General features: G+C 42.5%; 1 protein-coding gene across 1 annotated transcript; it reads right to left on the bottom strand.

Moving 5' to 3' along the window:
* Positions 1 to 92: 92 nt before the first annotated feature.
* On the bottom strand, positions 93 to 14555 carry TRIML2 (tripartite motif family like 2). Its single transcript, XM_072762642.1, has 7 exons — positions 13956 to 14555; positions 12158 to 12253; positions 9368 to 9559; positions 8165 to 8305; positions 6130 to 6152; positions 5855 to 5955; positions 93 to 770 (listed from the first exon to the last, which is right to left on the bottom strand). Exons 1-7 carry the CDS (start codon positions 14142 to 14144, stop codon positions 181 to 183), a joined length of 1332 nt encoding a protein of 443 aa, XP_072618743.1. The 5' UTR covers positions 14145 to 14555; the 3' UTR covers positions 93 to 180.
* Positions 14556 to 14846: the final 291 nt, after the last annotated feature.

Genomic DNA, 14846 nt, shown 5'->3' with positions numbered 1-14846 from the left:
CAGTTTCAATGTAACCTCTTTCACTAAATAGGTGTTGAAAGCCTCTTGAATGTAAAAGCTCTGGGGTAATGAACTGTATTCCAACTCAATCAAGTGTTAGAAACTTTTATTGGATTACTTTATATAGATCCTTTTACAAAGTCAAGCTCTTCACTTCCTGGCCCCTAGTAGTCTTAGATTTCATGCTGAGGAAGCCTGTGGGCTAACAGTAACATCACAAGATGCAACATGAGGACAGCAAATACTGAGTGAGTCAGAATTTGTGCCTCCAGTTGGGATACAAAGAGAAAATATGGGTCTGACAGCTCCCCGGAAGGTAAGAGAGGAGAAATTATAAATGAGAGATCTATCTGTTACATCATAGAAGGATAACTGTCCATACTTGCAGTCTAGGAAGATTCCAACTTTGTGCATCTGCTCTCCCCTCAAGGAGACCCTCTTCAGAGGGGGAAAGACCCAGAACGTGTAATTAGTTCCCATCATAGAACCTATGAGTAAGACTTTATCTCTGGCAGCAGTGGGTAGGTCACTGTGTCCACTGCCAGAGTCTTCAGATATCCCCAACAGCCACCTGGTTGCCTTTTCCACATCTACCTCCCAGTAGTGCCTCCCTGAAGTGAAGCTCTCCACCCCCAACACGGTGGCCTCGAAGATGAACCTCCCGGGGCCGTCAGGCACATCCTGCTGAACATTCCTGAGACATATACTTCTCCGATCCTCAGATAAGACCAGACAGGGATGAGCTGTATTAGGATCCAAAGTGACAGCTCCTGCAGGGAGAGAGAAACTCAGTTGCATTCAATAAGTCATCCATGCCACCACCAAAGACTGAGGATTTCTAACATGAAGAGGCATGCCAACGAATGGGTACAAGTCACAGGCACAGAAAAGGAAGAGGCTATCTACTAGTTCAGGAAAGGGAACTTCTGAGCTTTGTTTCAAGAACTGGACATCACAGAAGAAAAGGTGGATAAGAGAATGGAAGGAGATGCAATCTGAGGAGGAAGAGTAACGAACTACACAAAGGTTTGTAAGTACCTGTCAGACCAGATAGGAACTTTGGCAGGCTGTAAAAACAGTATCCAGTCCTCATCATGTACCAGCTGGGAGCCAGCTCTACTCCCCATAAAGATCTCCAAGCCTGAACTCCAGGCTTTGTTCCCCTAAAGATTTATTAAAATCTCCTAACAGAGCAGGCTTTTCCCTGTGACTGGCCTTGATTCCCTGGGATTCCTGGCTTTTCCCTGGGACTGAAATGCTCTCACCTTAAATATCACCAGAGTATGATACAGATGCCTAGAAATTGTTGCCAGCAGGCTCTTGATATTGGGTAAATCAAAAGAACATATTAGTAGAGGCTGGAAAAACCTGTGGGAATCCTCCAGAAAAAAAAAAAAAATCAAGCTGAGAACAAGGAAGCTCAAAGTGATTTCTTACACTTGAATGAAAGTGACAGTTGCCTTCATATCTCAAACTGTTCCTTCTCTTCTCTCTTTCTCCTCAACCATTAAATATTGTGATTTCTCAGGGCTTAAGACTGGCTCTTCCTTTTTACAACTTGTACTCCTTTCTCCCTAGGTGACTTCGCCTCGCCTCAGTTTTCAATACCTTCTATATATTTAAGGCTTACTTCAAAAAGATGCTACCAAATACCAGTTAGAAATAACACAGGCATTTCACACATACTATGTCCAAAATGGAACTTCCAAACTACCCCTTTCTGGTTTCTACATCAGTTAATAGCATGCTTAATTTCTTCAGTTGCTAAACCATAAAGCCCAGAGTAGTCTCTTATTTCCCACTTTAATATCTAATCCAGCGGCAAGTTTTGTTGCCAAATGAACTTCAATTTCTGGACTTCAAGCCCAATTCTTATCATTATTAGGGTGGTCTTAAAAGCCATAAGCACTGAAATTTAAATTTGAGTTGTCCCAGGCTTTTAGTATTTCCAGAAGATTGGCAGAAACAAATGCAAATTTTCTCTGGAATAATGCATAGATTCATTCTTGGACTCAATTTCTAAAAAGAATATCCAAGGAAAAAAGTGAAGCTTGCTGTTAAAAAATCAAACCCCCACCCAGAGTGAGAAGGCACCATTGAGTGACACTAGCAGAAATAAATCTGAATAACTTTAGATATTGGAATTACTAGGCACAGAGCTAAAATAATTTTTGCATACATGTTTTAAGGAAAAAGAAAGCTTAAAAAATATGTTGCAAATTGAACACCAATAAAAAATAAATTTAAAAAAATGTCTATAGGATATAAGAAGCTAAAAAAGCAAGACCAAATGGATTTGACAAAGAACAGATTATCTAGAAATGAAAATAAAATTAAAGTGTCTGTGGATGATTAAAAGAAAGCTACATATCAATGCCTCATTAACTAACATAAATGCCCCAGTGGCTCAGTGGTTTACTGCCGCCTTCAGCCCAGGGCCTGATCCTGGAGACCTGGGATCAAGTCCCACGTCAGGCTCCCTGCGTGATGCCTGCTTCTCCCTCTGCCTGTGTCTCTGCCTCTCTGTCTCTGTGCCTCTATTAATAAATACATATTAAAAAAATCTTTAAAAACATAAATGCAAAAATTCTTACAGTATTAGCACACTGAACCCAGTAATATGTAAAATGGATAAAACATCATTACTAAGAGTTTATTCTGGGAATGCAAGGCTGGGCCAACATAAGAAAAAATATATTTTACCATATAAATACATAAGGAAAAATTATGAATATTTTGGTAGATACAGAAATATCATCTAATATTCAACATCTGTTCATGATAAAAAGTTTTAACAAACCAGGAATAGAAGAACTTCCTTAACTTGATGGAAGGCAACTATAAAAAACCTATAGCCAACATCAAAGTTCAAGGTGAAAGACTTAATGCTTTCTTGTACTCTAAGATCAAGAATGAGACAAATGTTTCTCACTGCTTCTATTCAACATTAGAAGTCCTACAACCAGTACAAGGTGAGAAATATGTAGAAAAGGCTTACATATTGGAAAGAAATAAAACTGCCTGTATTAATAGATTACCTGAGTATCTTTGTAGAAAATCCCAAAGCATCTATAAAAAAGCCACTAGATCTTTATATACTAGCAATAAACTAGAAATGAATACAATTTTAATTAGAAATGGATATTAGCACTAAAAAAAAATAAAATACTTAGGTATCCATCTAGTATGCCCAATATGGGTTTGCTGAAAAGTTCAAAACACTGATAAGTGAGATCAAAGACCTAAAAAATATATCATTTTATCCCAAATTAATCTATACATGTAATGCAATGCCAGTTGAAGTCTCCAATTTTCTTACAGGAGCCAATAAGCTTATTTTAGCCAAAATTATTATTTTTTTAAGATTTTATTTACTTATTCATGAGAGACACAAGAGAGAGAGGCAGAGACACAGGCAAAGAGAGAAGCAGGCTCCATGCAGGGGCCAGATGTGGGACTCAATCCCGGGATTCCAGGATCACACCCTGGGCCAAAGGTAGGTGCTCAACTGCTGAGCCACTCAGGTGTCCCTCACCAAAATTATTTTTATTTTTTTTATTTATTTTTTTTTTGTTTTTTTTTTTCCAAAATTATTTTTAAAAGAACAAATTTGGAGAACTCTCATGCCAATTTTACGACTTCCTATGAGTAAAATTCAAGCCAGTGTGGTACTAGCAACAGGATAAACACAATGATCAATGGACCTATTAGAGTCAATGTAGACCTGACTTGTACATGCCAACTGATTTTCAACAAAAGTGTTAACAAGTAAATTCAATGAAGAACAGTGTTTTTGCCAAATTATGCTGGAACAACTGGATATACACATGTACAAAAAAGGCAGGGGTGGGGAGATGCACCAGATTTTGAGTCATATATAATTCCAAAAGTGTAACAGACCTAAATGTAAAAACCAAAACTTCTAGAAGAAAAATCTTTGTTTGGGTAGTAAAGGATTTGTTAGGATATAAAAAATGCAAACATCTTCAAAAGACAATATTAGGTAAATGAAAATAGGAATCACAGTTCAAAGAAATTGAAGATGACACAAGGAAATGGAAAAATATGCCATGCTCATGAATTGGATGAACAAATGTTGTTAAAATATATATACTACTCCAAGCAACCTCTTTTAAAATACCAATTGCATTTTTCAAAAAACTAGAACAATCAAACCTAAAATTTGTATGGAACCACAAAAGACCCCAAATGGCTAAAGCAATCTTGAAAAAGAAAAACAGAACTGGAGGTATCACAATTCCAGGCTTCAAGTTATATTACAAAGCTATAGTAATCAAAACAGTATGGTACTGGCACAAAAACAGACACATAGATCAATGGAACAGAATAGAAAACCCAGAAATAAACCCAGAATTATATGGCCAGTTAATCTTCCACAAAGCAGAAAAGAATATGCAATGGGATAAAGACAGAATCTTCAACAGTTTTGGGAAAATTCAACAGCTACATGCAAAAGAATGAAACTGGACCACCTTCTTACACTATATAAAAAAAAAACTCAAAACAGATCAAAGACCTAAATGTGAGAGAAGAAACCATAAAAATCCTAGTAGGGAACAGAGGCAGCAATTTCTCTGCCATTGGCCATAGCAATATTTTCTAGATAGGTCTCCTGAGGCGAAGGAAAGAAAAGCAAAAATAAACTACTGGGACTATTATCAAGAATAAAATGTTTCTGCACGGTGAAAGAAACAATCAACAAAATAAAAGACAACCTACTGAATGGGAGAAGATATTTACAAATGACAAATATGATAAAGGGTTAGGATCCAAAATACATAAACTGATACAACTCAACACCCAAAACCCAAAAAATCCAATTAAAAAATGGGCCAAAGACAAGAACAGACATTCTCCAAATCAGACATACAGATGGCCAACGGACACGTGAAAAGATGTTCAACATCACTAACCATCAGGGTTGCAGAGCAACTGAATCTGACGCATTACCAGTGGGAATGCAAAATGACACAGCCAGTTTGGAAAACAAATTTTATAATCTCTTTCCTATATATGCAACCAAAAGAAATGAAGTCATGTCCATAAGACTGCAAATTTATTTACAGCATAAATTTGGAAACACTCAAGTGGCCTTGGAATTGCAAAAGAATAAACTGTGGTATATTCATACAATGGAGTACCACACAGCAACAAAAGGAATAAACTACTGATACACACAACAAACCTGGATGTGCCTCAAATGCTTTAGGCTACATGGAAAAAGCCAGACACAAAAGGCCACACACTGTATGGATCCAGTGACAGGACATTCCAGAAAAGGCAGAACTATGGGGTAGGAAGCCTTTCATTATACATGCTGCCATTTTTTAAAAGATTTATTTACTTATTTGAGACAGAGAGAGAGAGACAGAGAGACAGAGCACGATCATGTGGGGGAGGCGGTGTGCAGAGGAAGAGGGAGAGAGAGAATCCTCAAGCCAACTCCCTGCTGAGCACAGAGCTCAACACAGACTCATCCTAGCATCCTGAGATCATGACCTGAGTCAAAAATCAAGAGTTGGATGCTTGACTGACTGAGCCACCCAGGCGCCAACATTTTTTCCCTAGAATTTTTTTTTTTCCCTATTAGACTCTGCTTGGGATCACATTTCAGGCTTGGGAAAGTGGGAAAGGATATGCAAAGGAAGCCTTTCAACAAAAGATCGTACAATTATTTTCTTGATAGTTATCCAATGTGTATAGTATATTAAACTCTCCAGTCTTTTTAAATCCTTAAGTTCTCTGGAATCTATTTCTATTTATGGTAGGATGTTCACTTGGTTCTCAAATACAAAATCAAATGCCTTGTAATCATGAATGTGTGTCAACTTACTTTGGAGAACTTTGAGCATTCCACTCATTCCTGTCACTTGGCATAAACTCAGGTCTGTGATTTGGGCAGGCTCCAGACACTGAAGCAGTAGTGACTCGCTCCTATTAAAGAAAGGACAATCTCAGTTACCTGTGCAGACCCTGTGCCCCCACATTCAGAGGATGGATGTCATTACATGACCTCCTGATCCTCACTTAGGCCAACATCTGTATTCCCGTATGCTCACATTATCAAACCCTAAATCCCATCCCAATGTTTCCAAAAGGAAAACTTACCTTTCCACAGAGTATCTCGCATTCTACAGGATGAAAAAGAGATAAGGTTACACTATTCAAGGCACACCTCTTCCGAGCTGTGCTCCTGAAAACTATCTTCTAATAATGAAACTTGATTTGTATGTAATTTCCCCAGCTTTGTGGTGCTAATTCTCAGATATCAGATTTTAACACTGAATAGAAGTCAGAAAAATGGTTGAAATCATTGTTGTATTCCCAAAGGAAATGTCTGTTTTTTTTTTCATTTTATTATAGTCATGGACTACATAGTCATTTAATATGGAATCTGACACCTGATGAATCCGATGATATGTTGGCAACTTTTATATTTAATCTGGATGTCTTTTTTTCCTTCTTTTATTGTATAAATTTGACATGTGCTATTAAGTTTAAGGTGTATAGTATGTTATTCTGAGACACTTGTATATTATAATGATTGCTGACATGGCAATATCTATCATATCATACAATCATAATACTATATCATTTGATATATCCCTTACACCATGCATTACATCTCTATGGTTTACTACTATTCATTGTAAGTTTTTACCCAGAAACACCATTATGTTACCAATGCCCCTCCACCCCTACCCCATTAAGTACCACTTGACTTCCGTTTTTTTTAAACAGGTTCAACTTTTTTAGACTCCACATATAAGTAACAGCTGTCTTTCTGACTTATCTTGCTTAAAGCATAGTTGCTCAAGGTCTACCCATGTTGTCACAAATGGGAGGATATTTTCCTTTCTCATAGCTGAAAAATATTCTACTGTGTATATATACTACATTTTTCCATTCATTCTGTTAATGGGCATTTGGGTTATTTTCAAAATTGGGAGTGCATCTCTCTGAAATCCTGTTTTTGTTTCCTTTGAGCATATGCCCAGAAGCGGAATTGCTGGATCATATGGTAAATCTATTTTTAATTTTTTGAGGTATCTCTATATCACTTTCCGTAGGGGTCGGACCAATCTATATTCTTACCAAGTAGGAATCCCTTGGTACTTGGTATCAAGTGCTCCCTTCACAACACATCTTTAGCAGCACCCACCGTCTCTTATTGCTGATAGCCATTTTAACAGTTGAGAGGATCTATCTCACTGTGGTTTTGATTTGCATTTCCCAAGGGACATATTGTCCATACCTCACCTCAGCCATCTTACCCAGAATGGTCATCAATCAAACTCTGCCCCTTTACTTGCTTTTTATGTTGTGGGTAACAAGAGTTGAGGAGGTGAAGAAGCCTGCTAATAAACTGGGGATGGTGGATGGTGCTAGGTCAGAAGCTGAGCATAACTGAATCACACCTACCTTACCTGTCTGGTAGTATGTCTGGCCCTAGTAGAGAACCTAATGATTTATGTGTAAGTGCTTCTAAAATAAGAGCCCTCACTTTATAAACATGAGCACAGCGGCAGGGGGAGATGGATAGAGTCTTAAAAAGATAATAATTTACTTGTTGGAAGGTAATGCATGTTATAAGGCTTAAAATATGCAATACTATACAAATAAATCTCACCCTTGTTTTTCCAAGGTTACCGCTCAATGTTTGTGTTCTAATCTTCATGTTTATTTTGCCAAAGGCAGTCTGTGAATATTAACGAGCATATGTCTATACATAGACACATATTCACCAAAACCAAACAAAAAGCAGTTCTGCATGCTTTACTTTAACTAAAGATCCTGAAAATAACTTTTACCACTATGGAGTTGCTTCATTCTTTTTTCCTGGTTGCAAATATTCTACTGTACTGATGTATCACACATAATTCGACTAACCAATTTTTTACCCTATCAAGGGACATCTTAATTCAAACTCATTATTGATAGCCTCAAGGCAAGAATTCATATTAAATTAGCTCTCCACTACACTAAAATTTTAGACAATTTATAATGCTTTTGATGCCTGGAAAATAACTATACAGCCTCCATGTATGTTTGAAAACCCTTGACTATTCTAGAACTGATCCCTAATGGATACTGTCCACTTCTTATTTCTCAAATCCTGTAGTGAAGATTTCTGGAATCTTACCTGGAGCAATGCTAGGGTGTATTCCCCACACTTCTTTTCTAGCTCTGCAGTGATTCTTTGGAGGCTGCAGATCTGTTCAGAAAGCCTGACTTCACTCTCCTTCAGTTTATTCATGTTCTCTTTCCCCAAATCATTCAGTCTCTGCAAAAGCATCTCCTTATTAATATTTAACAAGTGGTAATTTCTTTTATTCACTAATTCAACCACCTCCTAAACCCACTTTGCTGCCTGCCACTCCAGAAATACGTATGATTAGATAAGGCCCAATACCCCCCGTGTTAAGACACCTCAACTGAAACTTGGTTCTTTGACACAATATATTTATGTTGACATGGAAGGAGTGTCATGCAGTCCACTAAAACGACACTAAAACAGATCACATTATTTTCCTGTGCCATTTTGTTAAGAAAGTTTCCTATATCCTTAAGATTTGAATCTAATAATTTAATAACTTAGTAAGAAATAATCAAGCCACTGATGTTTTTTATCCGTACAAAGATGTTCCATATAAGCACAAAAGCTGTTTTTTAAGAACACAAATGATGCACATTATACCCTATTGCTGGTATCACAGCTTGTTTTTTTTCTTAATAAATATGCTCTCGGAGACAATTTCTTATCTGTACACATAAAGCTTTGTTATCTTTTCTAAATGCTGAAAAGCATTCCACTGTAAATACATAATACGATTTGAGAGTCCTTTACTGATGGATGTAGGTTGCATTTAATCTCTTGCTATCGTAATGTTAATAATAATGCCTAATAGTATTGACTACATAATATATACAAACACTGTTTAAAGAGCTTCATGTAGATTATCACACTCAATCCTCACAACAGTATTATAAACTAAGGGTGTTATCCCCATTTTATAGCTAAGGAAATGAAGTCACAGGTTAAACGCGTGTACAAGTTAAAGTAGTCAGATAGATACTCGTAAAATAGCAGAAGCCACATAGGAACCTCATCAGTCTGGCTTCAAAGACTACCTCGAAACCAGGGCTTTATACTGTAATAATTTTACAGCATTTCCTTATTCTTACAAGATCAATGATCAGATATAGAACGGCTGGGAGAATATATACATTCTTTCAATGCATGTGTGGTTGTCAATGGATGTCTCATTCTAGAATCAGCATAATGCTCAGTTCTTCTTTCTCTCATTTCCCAAACACTGTGAGCAGGCAGTTTTCCCTATCTCACCCGTAGTGTTTCCTGGGACTTCTCCTTCAACTCCGTGGCAAACTCCATCAGCTGATTCTGATTGTCTTCCCTCATGCTGGGGTTGAATATGCACCCTTGCTGGCTCTGGACATTCATCTCCTCTTCAACCATCAACCGGAACCTTATCCTATATTCAGACTCAATCATCTCTTTAAAATCCTGCTCTTCTCCCTTCATCAAACACAGATATGATAGACTTCAAGTTAAACCCCACAGATAAATATTTATGGTCACTTTCCATCTCCAATTCCAATATAAACACAAGGAAATATAAGGTACAGGGGAAGAAATAAGAGGAATAAATACAAAGGACAAAAAAAGTTTCAAGTCAAGATCAACTAACCCATCAACATAATCTTAGAAGGATGAATGAAGATGGGGAAATGTTAATTGACTTAAAAACTGAGAAATCAGGCAGCCCGGGTGACTCAGCGGTTTAGCGCAGCCTTCAGCCCAGGGCGTGATCCTGGAGACCTGGGATCGAGTCCCACGTTGCATGGAGCCTGCTTCTCCCTCTGCCTGCCTCTCTCTGTGTCTCTCATGAATAAATAAATAAAATATTAAAAAAAAAAAACACAGAAATCTACGATCACAGTGACAAAGAGGAGGAGACAAGGAAAATTAGAAGATGGGGCAAATGGCTTTTGCTGATACTTTGGATGGAGAGTGTGAGAAAACAGGAATGAAAGCGTGACTCCAAGGTTTTTAGACAAAGCAACTGGAAGAACGAAGTAGCCAAAACAGAGAAAAGGAAATAAATAAGGGATGGGTCCCACAGGCGGGGAGTGTATTAGCAGCTCTTGGATATGCAGATTCTGAGTAGTCATTTAGACAAGTGAAAGACAACTGATAGAGAGATGCTGAGTAGGAAGATGGACTGAAAGCTTATCACTTCGTAGTCTGAGCTAGAGATGTTTGTTGGGAGTAGCCTGCATAATGATACTTCATCTCACGAGACTCCATGGAATTGAGATTTATCAAGAACCTGACCACTGCATACCACCTCTACCACTACCCCACCTTCTTTTTCTTTTTTAATATTTTATTTATTTATTCATGAAAGACAGAGAGAGAGGCAGAGACACAGGCAGAGGGAGAAGCAGGCTCTATGCACAGAGCCTGACATGGAACTCAATCCTGGGTCTCCAAGATCAGGCCCTGGGCTGAAGGCGGAGCTAAACCTCTGAGCCACCCAGGCTGCGCACTACCCCCACCTTCACCGTGCCCTTGCCCCTGGTTACTCCAACAGTCCCCTGGCAGGTGTCCTCACTTCTGTTCTCATTCTTCAATAGTCTAGTCCTAACTTCAGCTACCAGAGTGCTTCTGTGAAAATGGAAATTCGACCAAGCTATCCCTGTTCAGAACTTTCCCCAGGTTTCTTCTCTATTTCACTTAAGTCTACCCTGGGACGCCTGGATGGCGCAGTAGTTGGGCATCTGCCTTTGGGGGCTACATGGGCTCCCCAAAGACAGCCTGCTTTTCCCTCTGCTTATGTCTCTATTTCTGTGTCATGAAAAAAATGTTTAATAAATAAATAAAGTCAGCTGCCCTGGGGCACCTGGGTGGCTCAGCTGGTTAAGCATCTGCCTTCAGCTCAGATCATGATCCCGGGGTCCTGGGCAAGGAGTCTGCTTCTACCTCTCCTCCCTCCTCCCAGCTCATGCTCTCTCACCTCAAATAAATAAATAAATAAAATCTAGAAACAAAAACAAAAACAAAAAAACCTGTTCAAGTTGCCCTATATGAATTGTCCCCTTTATCTCCTGACCTCATCTACCAGCTTCTATACCCTTTCCAACCCCAACTGAGTACACACCAGATCCTTCCCAAAGCTGCGTAACTGAATTCCTGACCAGCTTGAGTTTTCTCAAATGCCACTTTCTGAACAAGGTCACTTCATTTCAAAGCACATCCCATCATGTTTTTGTGTTTTTTTTGAAGAATATATAATATTTACCATATAACATTAATTTTCCTTGTTTTATTCACCTTCAGTTGCACAAGGGCAGAATTTTTTTTCCTCTCCTGTTGCTAAATCCCCTGCACCTAGTATAGTTCCTGGCAAATGGTGGGACCCCAAAATCTGTTGAATATATGGCGCTTCAGGCTGAAAAAATGAGGATCAGTTGAAAAATTCTTGGAAAGCCAGTCAATTCTCCTCCTCTACCATTCTCATGTGGCCATTTACTTTCTTTAAAAATGGAAAAGATGAAGACCCAGAAGCTGGGATACCGGCACAGAATAGAGCTAAATAGGAAGAAAAGGTGTAAAATCAGAAGTGACATGTGGGCGTAACAGATGACTAGCCCTCATTTTGGATAGTAATTCTCAAACTGCCTTTTAAATGGTTTCAGGGTTTATGTGGTCACCAATGGTACTCAGAATGCTCATTCCCCCGTGGCACTGGTATAAATGGTGTTATCAATCTTTTTTACCTGTCAATCAAGGGTTGCAAATGACATCTCACACATTTAAGAGTTAATCAGTATTTCTCTTACCATAAGCAAAGTTCAGGATCTTTTTATAGTTCAAAAGACAGTAGCATTTTCTCTTCTGTGAAATCTCCTTTCTCCGATCATTTTTCTATCGAGTGTCTAGTCTTTCCTTATTGACTTTCAACAACTCTTTATTCGTAAGAAAGGAACACTGTTTGTACCTATGGATTTCAAGTATTTTTTTCCCTACTTTGTTATTTATCTTCTGACTTTATGTTATTTGCTGCCCAACGTTATAGGTAATTCCCTGCTCAGACTAGAAATAAGCACTGACCTGAATCATCACCATTCTTTCCTGTTCGTCAGCCAATATGCTTTTCGCTACTTCAAGTTTCTCCTTCAATGTGTTCAATATCCCCTGGAATAATTTCTGCAGAGAAATAGATCACAGAATTTCAGGTAAAGTAATTGCTTTAGAACAGTTAGTTTTTTTTTGTTTTGTTTTTTTTCAGATTTTACTTATTTGAGAGAGAGTGCGCCGACACATGAGACAGAGGAGAAGGAAGAGGCAGAGGGACAAGCAGATTCCTCACTGAGCAGGGAGGCCTACCTAGGTCTTGATCCCAGGAGCCTGAGAGCATGCCTGAGATGATGCTTTACCGACTGAGCCGCCCAGGGGCAGCAAGAACTCTTATATAAAAAAATCTTAAAAAAAAAATTCTATTTATTCATGGTAGACACAGAGAGAGAGAGAGGCAGAGAAACAGGAAGAGGGAGAAGCAGGCTCCCCACAGGGAGCCGGATGTGGGATCCATGGCCGATCTCCAGGATCTCCTGGGCAAAAGGCAGGCACTGAACTGCTGAGCCACCCAGGGACCCCCAAACTTTAGATTTTTAAAGGCCAATAGCCCGAGGTCGGCTTTGCTCTGTAGTTTGTCTAAATATGGTATTCATTTAACATTCTCTGATAGGACACTGTCGGGAGGAATGGGAATGGGAATGGGAATGGGAATGGGAAAGGCAAGCTCTGTCCTCCAGATCAGCAAATAAAAGGAGGCAGCCAGGGTCCGAGCGCTCCAGGCCCCACAGGACACTCACCCTGTGACCGCCGGGCATTCCGGGGCCTGCAAGACGCTCACCCTGTGACAGCAGGGAGCTCCGGGACCCGCAGGAGGCTGCCCTGTGGCGGCTGGGAGCTCCGGGACCCGCAGGAGGCTGCCCTGTGGCGGCTGGGAGCTCCGGGACCCGCAGGAGGCTGCCCTGTGGCGGCTGGGAGCTCCGGGACCCGCAGGAGGCTGCCCTGTGGCGGCTGGGAGCTCCGGGGCCCGCAGGAGGCAGCCCTGTGGCGGCTGGGAGCTCCGTGGCCCGCAGGAGGCTGCCCTGTGACGGCTGGGAGCTCCGGAGCCCGCAGGAAGCTGCTCTGTGGCGGCTGGGAGCTCTGAAGTCCAGAAGTGGCTCACCCTGTGACGGGCGGGCGCTCTGGGGCCCGCAGGAGGCTCACCCTGTGACGGCCAGGCGCTCTGAGGTCCGCAAGATGCCCACACTGTGACGGCCAGGCACTCTTGAGCCTGCAGGAGGTTCACCCTGTGACGGCCTGGAGCTCTGGGATTCAGAAGAAGCTCACCTTGTGACAGCTGGGAGCTCTAGGGCCTGCAAGAGGCTCACCCTACGACGACCGAGTGCTCTCGGGCCCGCAGGAGGCTGACCATGTGACGACCGGGCGCTCCAGGGCCCACAGGAGGCTCACCCTGTGACATTCCCGCGCTCCCGGGCCTGCAGGAGGCTCACCCTGTGACGGCCGGGCGCTCCCGGGCCTGCAGGAGGCTCACCCTGTGACATCCGGGCGCTCCGGCTGCAGGAGGCTCACCCTGTGATATCCGGGCGCTCCCCGGCCTGCAGGAGGCTCACCCTGTGACATCTGGGCGCTCCCCGGCCTGCAGGAGGCTCACCCTGTGACATCCAGGTGCTCCCGGGCCTGCAGGAGGCTCACCCTGTGACGGCCGGGCGCTCCGGGCCTGCAGGAGGCTCACCCTGTGACATCCGGGCGCTCCGGGGCCTGCAGGAGGCTCACCCCGTCGGGGCCGGGCTCTCCGGGCCGCAGGAGGCTCACCGCGGGGCCGCCGGAAGCTCACCCTGTAACGGTCTGCAGCCTCCCGCACTCCGTTCACCACGTGATTCTCGTGCTCCTCGGGGCGGAAGCACCGGCCGCAGAGCAGGGCTTGGTCATCCTCACAGAACAGCCGCGGCGGCTCCCGGTGCTCCTCACAGCAGGCATCCTCTGGGATGTTCTGCCCTCGCTGGGCGCTGAGCCTTCGGGACATGGCCCGGGCCTTCAGGCCTCGAACGCCCACGTGCACTGGGACCGGAAACGAGGACCGCGGACTTGGGGGCAGTCGCACAGGCCTACCTCGCTGCGCGTCCACAGCAGCCAAGCACCAGAGCAGGTGGGCGCTTTCTGCCCCCCCCACCCCCGACCCTTGACCCCCGACCCCCACCCCGCCTGGCAGGTCCGCAGCCACCAGGTGCTCAGCCGCAGACTGGAGGGGCTCTCAAGTTTCCTGAGAATTTAGAGCCAATGGCGGAGAATATGGTCACGAGTGAGCACACAGCACACCGTTTTCCTATAAGGTGTTGAAAAAAGGAAAAAGACAGGAAAAGACAAAAAGAAAGAAGAAAAGGAACTCCCTTAAAGGGATGCCACATTCTTAAGCTTGGGAGGCACATCCGGGACCTCAAGGGAGGCAAAGCCGGGCCTTAAGCATTTAAGGACGCACGCCCTCTCTGGGGGCTTGCACCGACCATTATGTGCCGGCCGCTTTCCAGTGCCTCCTTAAGGGGGAGCGGCACCCGGGGGCCAAGTCTAAGGAGGCGCCCATTTTCCAGCTCCCGTAAGTGTGCCTGCGCCTCAGGGGGGGGCGTCTCGTGAGTGTGGTGGGCACAGCCCAGGGCACGTGTTGACTGAGCGTAGGCCAGTGAATAAAGGTAATGGGGGGGGGGGGGGAAGATAATCGGTTAAAAATATA

This window comes from Vulpes vulpes, chromosome 7 (assembly GCF_048418805.1).
Source record: "Vulpes vulpes isolate BD-2025 chromosome 7, VulVul3, whole genome shotgun sequence".
NCBI lineage: Eukaryota > Metazoa > Chordata > Mammalia > Carnivora > Canidae > Vulpes > Vulpes vulpes.
Note: the sequence above shows the minus strand (reverse complement) of the source record. Positions and strands in the feature narration are given on the sequence as shown.